We start from the raw sequence: 12,011 nt of genomic DNA, 5'->3' as shown, positions 1-12,011 counted from the left end.
TGATGGCAATTGTCTGGCCTTTTAAAAATGATGAGGATAATCAATAGTTGCAGCACAACATCTGTGTGCAGCAACTTTTCCAAACACTCACCAAGTCCTGAAAATGAGGCTCTCCAGGCTCCTCTCAGATCTGGAGTCCAATCATTGCTTTCATCTTGGCAGAGAAGCAGATAACACCTCACAGTCTCAACTGAAATATAAAGTTTTTCACTGAATACAAAAGTTTTTTTTCAGATATCGAAATGTTTGTCCAGTAAACATGCAAAAGCTTCCCGTTGACCCTTTAAGATTACAGAATAAATTATTCATGAAGAAGTTGTATCTTGCAGAAAACTATTTTTTCACCCAGAAAGGCCCAAAACTCTAGTGCTTGAAATATAACTCACTGCTTCTATCTGCAGTCTCCCCTAAACAGCACGATAAATCATTCGTTGTGGCCGAGTGGCTCTTAAAAGAAATGCCACTGTGAGTTACAGGTACAGTGTGATCCCATCAGAATTTAAATTGAATCTGAGGTGTTTCACTATTTCATTTCACCCAGTAGTTGTAACAATCAGTTGGAACATTTACATAAAAACAGATTTTTCCTGTAGAGAACTTCTATAATAGGTGGTGTTGAAAAGGGACTGAAGTTTTGAATATAATTATGAAACAGCGCCAAAGGCTGTTTTTTTTTGTGTACCTACTGAGTGCTGTAATACATTTTTCTCTTTAATAAATCCCTGAATGACAATCCAGTTTAATCAACATCAGCACATTTGGGGGCAGATGTGGCTCAGAGGTAGAGCGGGTCGTCCTTGGCTCCAGCTACATATTTATAGTAAACACATGAGAGTGGTGTCAATCTCCTCATCCAACTCAGCAAGAATGAACATATTTCCCAAAATGTTAAAGTATTCCTAAAAACTCTGGATTATTTATTGACAAATTGATTGATTGATCCATTTCATTTTCACTCTAACCATTGCCGCTTACAGTGATTGGAAGACTGGAAAGGCTTTATATAATTGCAATTTACAATTTACCATTCGTACGGAAGGCGATGAGCGTAATAATTCTTATTCCTAGTATTGACTTTGTTAGCTTGACATTACTCACCTAGCAATCCCACAATTATTGATTTATTTTTGTACCATTAATACTGTTTTCCAATAGTCATTTAACTAATATTGCATTGTATATTTTTAGGATTATTATTATAATTATTATTAAGGGGAACTCAGGTCAAAGTGTATTTACAGGCCCTGGGGAGAAAGCTACTACTGCAGATGTGAAAAAAGGTTGCATAAACCCTTTTGTGGCTACAGATGGTTCCGGTATTAATCGGATGAGCTGCCTCAAGTGTTGCCACCGGTTGGGTCTGAAGATTGCAATCCTAAAAAATAAAACAACAACCTGGGGGTGAGGAGTTACAAATAATTTCACCAGACATGTGCAGTCATCTCCTCATCTCTGCTTTAAGCTAGTGGCTAGTGGCTAGTACCAGCATAACACACCAAAATAGCCAAGTGAAGCTAGCTAACTAGCCAAAAGGGTGCCTTCTGGTCCGTATCAGACTCTGAGGGGTGTGATGATGTTTCGGTATTTGATCGTTGGGCATCCTGGTGAACCAGTAGAGACCTTCACTTCTGTCTCCTCTTTACAATTTAATTTAAAAATGACGGCAATATTTCTCAATCAAATCACAAATAAACTTATCAAAGTGATATTAAAGTCAAGACTCTTGTTCCATTACTTCCAAAACTTCAAACTTTTAATGTTTAACATGTCCAAGGAATAATCAAAACGTTCCAATTTGCAGCAAGATCTCCACAGACCAGACATTAGTATTTACAACAGCTACTGTCTGCTGCAGCTGCTTACAGGTGAGGCAGCCAGAAGGCCGGGCTTGCGTAACAATACTCCAGGGGGATCTGCCTCCAGATGCCTTCAGTGCTGCTGCTCCCCGAGCGGAATGAAAATGTTTTTTCAAATCCTTTGCAGAAGTCACCACCTTATTGAAAAACAATCTTTCTTTCTGAACTTCCCCACAGACACCTCCACATACCTCTGAATGGCTCGTCTTTACCTTGGCAGATAATGAGCTCCCCATTCAACAGAAACGCCTACAGTTTATTCAGCATGTCGCTGTCCTTCAACTATTAGCACGCATTCAATTCAGGTTTCAGACTTTGAAAAGTGACGCGCTCATCCCTCGTGCTTTGACGGCTGAAAGGTGTGGAGAGCCGGGATGTATGCAGAGTCAATATTTATGTAGAGGCTCACTGCCTGTGGCTTCAGTCGCATTGGCCCTGCTCTGCTCTCCGAAACACTATTTACAGTGGCGGGCACTCTGTGGTCCCTGTGCATGCTCACCTGCAACGACTGAGTGAACTCTGGACCCTGAAACAGATGGTTCTTCTTCCCCCACAGCCTTTTTTTTTTTATTATTATGCTACCCACATTTGTTGTTCAGGGTCAAGGCAGACTGTTTGTGTGCACAGTCGGTCTCTGGGTTTGGGATTAGAGATGAAACTCCCCTGAGGCAGTTGTTGTTTTCTATCTCAATTTTCCTCTCTCAAAAAGGTGTTACACGTCCAGGTATATTGTGTGATATATTCAGGTGAGTTTCCAGTTCATGCTTCCAAATTGGTTGTATTTCACATCTTCATCTGCCCAGCATGGCAGATTGTTATATTAGCTCACTGAGAGAAGACTATTGTTGCTTTGCTTCATCGATCAAATCCCTTTGCACGTGTAACCATTAGTCAGAGACTGCCCGTTCCCATAGTGACAATCAAAACAAGACTACGTACAGAAGCTGCATCTAAGGAGATAGATCACAAATACAATGGTATTTACAGCTCACTTTGCCTGACAATAATGCTTCTGTGTGTTACATCAAGCGGTGTTATCTCGTGCTGTGAGGTCAACTGTGCAATTTGGACACTGGAATTACTACTGAGTGATGGCAATGTTTGTACAGAGGCGGGTCTAAGAAGTCACTTCCCAAAGTGTTTTATTTACCAAAACCAACGTTTTCATTCCTAAATCAATGCTTATTTTTCAAGATCGGATTACGTACTGAAGAAATTCTTCCATAATTACTAGAATAAAATAAAACTCGGTTAAGTAACGCAGCTTGGTCAGTGACCATAATCATCAAACTATGATGCTCAAATATTTTAAATATGCGCTCATTACACGCATTGTGTATTTTCAAAAAAACGTCTGTATTCTCAGGAAGAAAAAAGACAGAAAACTGGACAAGTAGGAGCGACTGCTTGACTTGGGTCCAGACACATAAATTAATCATATTGTTTCTCCATGTTAGCTGGATGTCTACACATGTTAGCCATATAAACTTTGCAAGGTCATAATATGTTAAAAAGATTAATAGCTTACCAACTGTAAAAAAAAAAAAGCTGATTTATGCATCTTTTACTAATAAATGGAATAGTTCATGCTACAATCATGTGTCATTCTCTCATGACTATTAAAATAAAAGCAGAGTTCATAGACTAATTGAACAATATCATATCACCATGTATTAAAAGGATTGTAGCAACTAAAGGTGACATATGCAAACGCATATACAGTGTCCTCCTACACCTGTATATACCAGATTAATCTTTTGATCTTTTAACAATTCAATCATTATATAAAAGAGTCTGGCACATTGACAAAAAAATATGCTCTTTGGGTTAAAATGTTATTTCATATATTAATAGTGTTTGACCATTTTTTTTACCATAAGACCAACTTTCCTCATGTAAGTCTTTCACTAACTGCCTTACAAATATGTATTGTCCTCACTGCTCAGGCGATACAACACATGCCGATCACATTTTCACAAACCAAGTCATTCTCATCCAGAGCAGACACGGGCACACCTGGAGTGACCACGCCATCTGGATACCTGTGAACGAAGGTGATGATCTCTGTGAGGCAGAGCAGCGTCTGCATACAAAGCTGCTTTCAGGATATTGGTCAAAGGTTGGAATAGGGAAATCTTCTGGGTGCTTCACTTGGGGGGTGCTGATGCTTACACTTGTTTTGTCCAGAGCCGAGGCAGCAGATTTCCCAAACCCTACTTAGTTAGCCGGTAAATTGCTGGAGCACTTATGGAGGAAATCCACTCCGGATACTAATCTGGTACGAATGAACCTTTTTAGAGGCATTTTTTGTTTAAAGCACACGGGGAAAGCCAGCCTAACAAAGACATCCTCTTTAGTGAAAATACAGACGATTTGAAAACTACATGAATCTCCAACTTAAAAATATATATATTTTGAGATAAACTCACTTTAAAAACATCATCAGATAGGTCAGAAAGGTCAAATCATCATTGGTTGATGAGGAGCCGACGTTTGAAAGGAATGTGTTCACTTGACTGTGACAAACAAAAGCCATTTCATCACTCTTTCCTAATGTTCTCCCTCTCAAGAGATTTCAAACAAAGAGCTGTGATGAATGTAAATCTTGGGGTAATGAGACATTATTATGAGTTCTACCGTGATTGCATATGGATCTTGTTGGGTGTAATCTGTAGTTATACAACATAAACTACACAAAATCTCATCAATATGAACTGATTACAAAATCCCACCGTCAGTGTGGGCAACAGAGACGAACAATTTGGACATATAGCTCTTTAAAAATGTGGTACATTGGACCAAACCCTTTAAAACATCTCTTTAAAATGAATGTATAAACTTTTGCATCACTTTTTAAGATCACAAGAATGGACAAAAACATAATTGAAATATTGTCAAGTTAGTTTTACCAATAGAATATTTATAGTGTGAAATGGCTGCCACCTCGTATTAAAAGGAAATAGGCTGTCACAGAGAAATATTCAGTCATCTAATGAAACTACACTGTGATGATGACTCTTATCTTTAAGGGGTAACTCCCAGTTTAGTCTGAAAACATCCACTTCTCACATAAAAGACATCGTATCTGGCTCACATATCTCACTAAGATATTAATCTGTCCCTTTTTCCTTCTTGTTTGGTTTGTCACAGGCAGCGTCAAAGGCAAGTTTCATGCTGTCAATTGTCTCCATGTGACACATGTAAGTGTAATATCTATAGTCTTAAATCAGGGGTAATTTGTGTACACTTGTACGTCAGATGAGCGTGGAAAGCGAGGCATATATTTTGTTCTGTTTAATCAATAATATATTAGTAGGATCCAATGAGTATTTCATTGCAGATGCTGAAATGGTTCCGTTTGTGAACTCAACACATTGTGCTGCCGTGGGAGAGAGCGCTTCTTTTATCTCTGAAATTAAAGAGGCTCTTTCTCTTGTTGACGCAGTGTGGCAATGAGTGTTCACAGGAAGCTAACAATGCAAGTTGAGGGCTGTGGCAAATTGTGACAGGTAAATGAAAAAACGCAATATGAGACAGTAATCGACTGGTGAAGCACACTTGAAAAACCCTGGGCTTTTGTGCAGATACTTTTTTTCTCCATGGTAACCTATGTGTCTCTGACGTCTCTGTGCTGAATGCCTGTCTTCATCATTAGTCCGTTCACCACTTTCAAGAGCAGGCTCAAGACCTTCCTTTTTTATAGCGCTTATAGTTAGGGCTGGCTCAGGTTTATAGTTAGGGCTGGTTCAGGTTTATAGTTAGGACTGGTTCAGGTCTATAGTTAGAGCTGGTTCAGGTTGGCCTTGGTCCAGCCCCTAGATATGCTGCTATATGCCTAGACAGCCGGGGGACTACCTAGGATACGCTGAGCTCCTCTCTCCTCTTCTCTCCCTCCTTCTTTATGTATTAATCTCCTATTTATGCACATTACTGATTTTGCTTCTTCCCCGGAGTTCTTGTGCTTTCTCGCCTCGCAGGTTCCCAGGAATCGGGGTTATATTTGGACTGTCATCGTGCCACCGACTGAGGCCCTGCTGACACCCACTACTACTACCACTATCATTATTAGTCACATTACTATTATTATTGCCTGTACTATTACGCTTATTGACTTGCTTGTACCCTGGAGTCTTTGTGCTTTCTCGCTTCGCAGGCTTCTATAAATCGTGGCTGTACCTGGACCGTGGTCGTGCATCCTGCTACGGCCCTGCTGACACCGACTGCTACCACCATTATTATTACTAGTCACATTACTATTACTATTACCTGTACCATTAAGCATTTTAGCTTTACTTCCACCCTGAAGCCCTTTTGCTTTCTCGCTCTGCAGGTTTCCATGAATCGTTGTGGTACCTGGACCGTAGTCGTGCCTCCTGCTGTGAGCCGACTGACACCCACTGCTACTACCATTATTATTATTAGTCACATTACTATCCCTATTTTCATGGCTATAATTCTACTGTAATAATTGCTGCTGTTATTATAAGTAGTCTTATTATATGAATCATTTATGTCATATACATTGAATGTGTTGTATCTCTGTTATGCTGCTCATTCTGTACACATGACATCTATTGCATTCTGTCCATCCTGGGAGAAGGATCCCTCCTCTGTCGTTCTCCCAGAGGTTTCTTCCTTTTTTCTCCCTGTTAAAGGGGTTTTTAGGGGAGTTTTTCCTGTGAATGTGAGGGAAGGACAGAGGATGTCTCATGTGCACAGATTGTAAAGCCCTCTGAGGCAAATTTGTAATTTGTGATTCTGGGCTATACAAAATAAACTGAATTGAATTGAAAATTGAATTGAATTGAATTCAAGCGTTTCACTGAATAGACAGCATTGTGGTAAAAGGCACTAAAATGCAAAAAGGAATTTGTTTTCGATCTTATCATCTGAAGGTCACATAACAATAATTTCCTCTCCTCTTGTGGAACTCAAATTAAACAACCTGTTTCAAGTGCCACAGGAAGTGCAGCGGATTGTATCTTTTGGCAAACAGACCTCTGACACTGCATTATTAGGGTTAAGGGTAAATCCTGTAACGGCGTTTTTCCTCCATTGAAGCTCTGAGATGGGGAAAGAAGTGATGCATCCTTTACGCTCGGCTCGAGGCTGAGGATCTCGGTGAAGTGCAGATATTGTGAACGCAGTCCTAACACAAATGAAAGACTGTCCCTTAACAATAGAAACCTGGGAAAAGGGCTCCCTCGCTCAAGCAACACCTGGCCATGATGGGTCTCTAAGCAACAGGCGTTAGTGCATGAAACGAGGGAAAGGGAACAGCACCCACTTAATTACTTGCTGGATGAAATCTGTCTCCTGTCTGTTGGGGTGAGAAAAGAAAGAGAGGTTGCTTAGAGAGGAGTAGCCTGGTTGACATTGCTATTCTTTATTTAGAGCTAGATTTCATTTTTGTTATAAGCTCTCAGTGCTGCTAGATGTTGTCTTGCTGTAGTCAGGTTCATGTTTTAATGCATCTGGAAAATATCGAGTTGATGAAATAGAGAAAATGCAAGTTGTGAGCTCAGAGAGCTGAAAGGAAAAGGTGAAAATGACTCAAGAGGAAAAAAGTGACCCTGACCAAATGGAGTAGAAACATTCTGATGGGATTATGAGCAGTTTTTACCTGAAGGTCCCTAAAATACCTCTTCATTATAAGTCTCATTTCTGCCCGTGTTATTTTACACTTTGCCTGTGTGATTTGGTGCTGCTCCACATGCAGATGCAATCATCTGAAGGTTGCTGAGGAAAGTCCTTCTGACTTTATGCCTCTTCAACATCTGATAGGACTCTCCATGTTTGCATTGCAGTCATTACTCTCAAAGGAGTTGCTAGGGAACATCTAACGGCAGCATTGATGGGAATTTAAACATTTTCAGAAAGGTGTGCACGTGATATTGCAGCACTTTTAGTTTTACTTTTTCATACAGGCAACTTGTGAACTCATCAAAATACAAGACATGTGATTTTTTTTTAAGGTAAACATGGCTTTCTAGGCAAACAGATGTTTTTGGTCACAGCTTCACCACCAGTGAGGCTTTTTAAGACATGTTGCAAAAAAAAAAAAAAGAACCAAAACTGAATAAAGATAAAGAAATATACATGTCCAGCTGACTGTGGTGCTTGTGGTTTGCTGGCTCTGCTGGCTGGATCCTGTCACATCTGCTGGCTCAGTCTCTGATGTCACTCATGAGCAGTGCGCACCGCCGACAACACGCACAACCACAAACCTTCCTTTCCTTTCTGCATCTCCGGGTTGTACATCTGTGGCTGAGGGATCCTGACAGAAAAACTCACAATCGTATTGTATTGTATTTGCATGAACTTTTCTGGAAGCAGCAAATTAATAAAACAGGTAAGGTGGTTTTGTCCTTGAGCGCTCCTCTTCACTAAAGTCTTTATTCTGTGCTGATAGAGAACATTTGCTTCGTGTGTTTTCTTTGTTTGATTATGATAACTGTATTGTGTTTATGTAGCATTCATCCAGCCTGATTCAGCACCATGGAGAGCGGCGTGGTGCGCGTCTTCAGAGAGGACAGGTGTCCCTCGGGCCAGCTGGACGACTGTTTCCCAAACTTCACCTGGCAACCCGGCTCATCCGACGGCTTCAACGACACCTGGGACGCAGAGCCCGAGCCCATGTCGCCCATCATCCCCATCATAGTGGCCGTGTACTCCGTGGTGTTCGTGGTGGGCTTAGCGGGGAATTGTTTGGTGATGTATGTCATCATAAGGTGAGCTTTGAAATATGTCATTCATATCATATGAAAAGAAATGTATCACCTGAGTAGGAATACCTGCAGCGCATGGCTCATAAAGAAATAGGACATTCTTCATATTTTAGCTCTATGATAATTAATCGCAGTGGAACTGTTTGCCTTGATATGGTGTTTAACTGTGAAAGTACACCTGTTTATTTGTGGGTTTTTTTTATTTATTTTACTCCTGAATCCAGAATCCTGAGCTCTTTTTGTCTTCACCAATGACCACAATATGTTATAGATTGAAACAAGCTTTGCAGTGATTGTAATGTTAACGTTTCCTCTCAAAGCTCATCTGTTCAGTTTCATGTACGAATCTGTTTAAAGTCTCATTAAGGTCTTTACTTTTAAGTGTTGGATGTGAGATCATCATTTTAAAGCTTGAAAAGGGCAAGAGATGATGAAAAGTCAGTTATCTTCCTCCCTTTGGTTCCCTTTGTGTTGTACTTGCCTGTGCACAGTATTTTTGGCTACTTAAGTTTCTGGCTGTTTATTCAGGAAAAGTGCAGAGCACCGCGATAGTTAATCCTTATCTCAGAAAGTGATTTCATTAACCTTGCTTCTCTTTGAAAGGATTTCAACAAGGAAAAAAAAAAGCAAACCTGATACAAAGCACAATCAAATCCATTCAACCTCCTTAATGTTTCCTTACTTCCCCCCAACAACAGATACACCAAAATGAAAACAGCCACCAACATCTACATCTTCAACCTGGCCGTGGCCGACGCTCTGGTAACCACCACCATGCCCTTCCAGAGCACCGACTACCTGCTCAGCTCCTGGCCGTTTGGCGAGGTGGCGTGCAAAGTCTTCATCTCCATCGACTACTACAACATGTTCACCAGCATCCTGACCTTGACCATGATGAGCGTGGACCGATACGTGGCCGTGTGCCATCCCGTCAAGGCCCTGGATTTCCGCACGCCCGTCAAGGCCAAGATCATCAATGTGATCATCTGGGTGATGTCGTCTGCTGCCGGGATCCCTGCCATGATACTTGGCAGCACCAAGACCAATAACGGTACCTTGACATTACATACATTCCCATTGGATGACGCCACAGGGTCAGTCTTTCTACTCACCTCTCTCTGATTATTACATCTCTGACAAAGGAACTCTTGGAGGCAATTTCAAACTTGAAGCCCCACTTCATTGCAAACCCCTTGCCATCAGTTCTCCATTGAACCTTCACAATAAGCTGCAGGAAGCATCGTTCACATGCCCTTGAAGACGATGCTCTGTAGGTTCAAGGAGATCCTATTAAAGAGATCTTTAGATGAAACAATGGCAGATATAATGGGTCCTCAAAGATTGAGTAGGGAGATTGAAGGATTTATTCTTTCAGCGACAGTGTGAGCTAGATTGTTCATGTTCACAATGATAAAGCACGATGCTCTTTGCCCAGAGGTTAAGCTGTTGAATCTCATTCTGCCCCTCACCTCTCTGCACTGAAGTAACCTTACTGCATCATGGGATCTGAAATTATAGTTTTTTACCACGGCCGATGGATGGACATTGAATCCCTTACTGTCCTTTCAACATGTTGGTTCAGACTTAAACATCTTAACAGAATTAGATGGATTGTCTTGAAATATATTACAGACATTTTCACGATCCCCTGACTTTTACTCTAGCACAACCATGAGGTTGACACTTTTCTTTACGTAGCATTTATAAAAAGGTTTAATAAATGTTTTTAAAACACACTTTAATGACATTGTAGGCAGGTACAAGCATTTATTAATGTATTTAAGCATCTATATCTCCTCCTGTGGGAATCAATAAGTGGCTGCTGATGTTTAAACGGATAATGAATGAGGATAAATTATAACAGATGTATATAATATATTATTTTACAAAAATATGTCCTCATGGGAGAAATTGTAATTGGCTGCTTACAAATATTTTACGTTAATTAGTACTTAAAAATGTGTTTAGTGCTGAATACAACCATCGTGTTATAAATGTTTACATACAACTTGTAAATGCAAACTGAAAATTAAAAAAAATCAACTTTGAACCTAGCGCCATGAATGTATATCTCCAATACTTTGTTTTTTTACCAAATACCTGACACTCCCATCAGCCTCAGCTGTACTTTCACTGTGTCTTTTCACAGTAATTTACTGCTAATTACCTTTTAACACGCCTAACTAAGACGTGACATGGTGAACATTTACCTGCTTAATATCACCATATTAGCATTGTTGTTTTGGGCATTTTAGCAAGCTGACATTAGCATTTAGCTCATAGCATAAGAACAGCGTCACAGAGCCTCTAGTGTGGCTGTAGACTCTTAGTGTTGTTTGTTTTCTGCTGGATTAAATATGATATATGTGACTGGTCGACTCTGTTGTTCTTTAACCAACAGGGACCACAGAGTGTGCCCTCCAGTTCCCTGAACCCTACAGCTTCTGGGACACCCTGATGAAGATCTGCGTCTTCATCTTTGGCTTCGTGTTGCCCGTCATCATCATCACCGTCTGCTACACGCTGATGGTCATGCGGCTGAAGAGCGTGCGCCTGCTGTCAGGCTCTCGTGAGAAGGACCGCAACCTGCGCCGGATCACCCGCCTGGTTCTGGTGGTGGTCGCCGTCTTTGTGGTGTGCTGGACGCCTATCCACATCTTCATCTTAGTCAAGGCCCTGTGTGGCAACGTGCCGGAGACCACCGCCGTCATGGCCGCCTACTTCTTCTGCGTGGCGCTGGGCTACACCAACAGCAGCCTCAACCCCATCCTCTACGCCTTCCTGGATGAGAACTTCAAGAGGTGCTTCAGGGATTTTTGCTGCCCTGGCGCCAAAGGACACGGAGACTCTCACGGGTTGAGCCGGGTGAGGAGCACCCTGCGGGACCACTCGTGTCCCACAGAAGCCCGGGGAGATATGAGGCAGGCCAGGCCTGTATGACTAGCCATGGACTCGTCCTCTATGCCCTGTCAGGGCTGGGAGGACTCCAATGACCTGGGATTGACTCAAGTCACCACTGCCATCTAAGGGAAAGGCCAAATAGAGAGAGAGCTAGCTGTTATTATTTATTGGTCAGAGAATCCAAAAGCAGATTCACTTATAAGATAATCACATGATATTCTTCTTATTGTCAACAAATGCCATGAAAAGACCAAAACCATGACAGAATCTACTAACTAGTATTAACTGTGACGCAAGAAAAAACCCAATAAAGGTTATTCTGTATGGTCCAAAAACTATTGACATGGCATGTTCCTTCATTATGATGGACATGGGCATTTATCTTTTTCTTATTCTGAATTAACCCATGGATGGATAAAGAGAACTGGAAACCGCGTTGGAGGCCGTATTTGCATTTCCATGAAAGTTGCTCAATGGCGCATGAAGCATAAAACGTTTGAGGCGTATAAAATACCCCAGTTCTTTT

At 41.2% G+C, this 12,011-nt stretch overlaps 1 protein-coding gene across 1 annotated transcript; it reads left to right on the top strand.

The window, feature by feature from the left end:
* Positions 1–8,354: 8,354 nt before the first annotated feature.
* oprk1 (opioid receptor, kappa 1) lies at positions 8,355–11,524 on the top strand. The gene is made up of 3 exons (XM_054626801.1): positions 8,355–8,587; positions 9,283–9,635; positions 10,986–11,524. Exons 1-3 carry the CDS (start codon positions 8,355–8,357, stop codon positions 11,522–11,524), a joined length of 1,125 nt encoding a protein of 374 aa, XP_054482776.1.
* Positions 11,525–12,011: the final 487 nt, after the last annotated feature.

The sequence above is a fragment of the Anoplopoma fimbria genome, chromosome 3 (genome assembly GCF_027596085.1).
Source record: "Anoplopoma fimbria isolate UVic2021 breed Golden Eagle Sablefish chromosome 3, Afim_UVic_2022, whole genome shotgun sequence".
In the NCBI taxonomy this organism is placed as follows: domain Eukaryota; kingdom Metazoa; phylum Chordata; class Actinopteri; order Perciformes; family Anoplopomatidae; genus Anoplopoma; species Anoplopoma fimbria.
The sequence above is the reverse complement of the archived record's forward strand: the minus strand, read 5'-3'. Positions and strand labels throughout refer to the sequence as shown.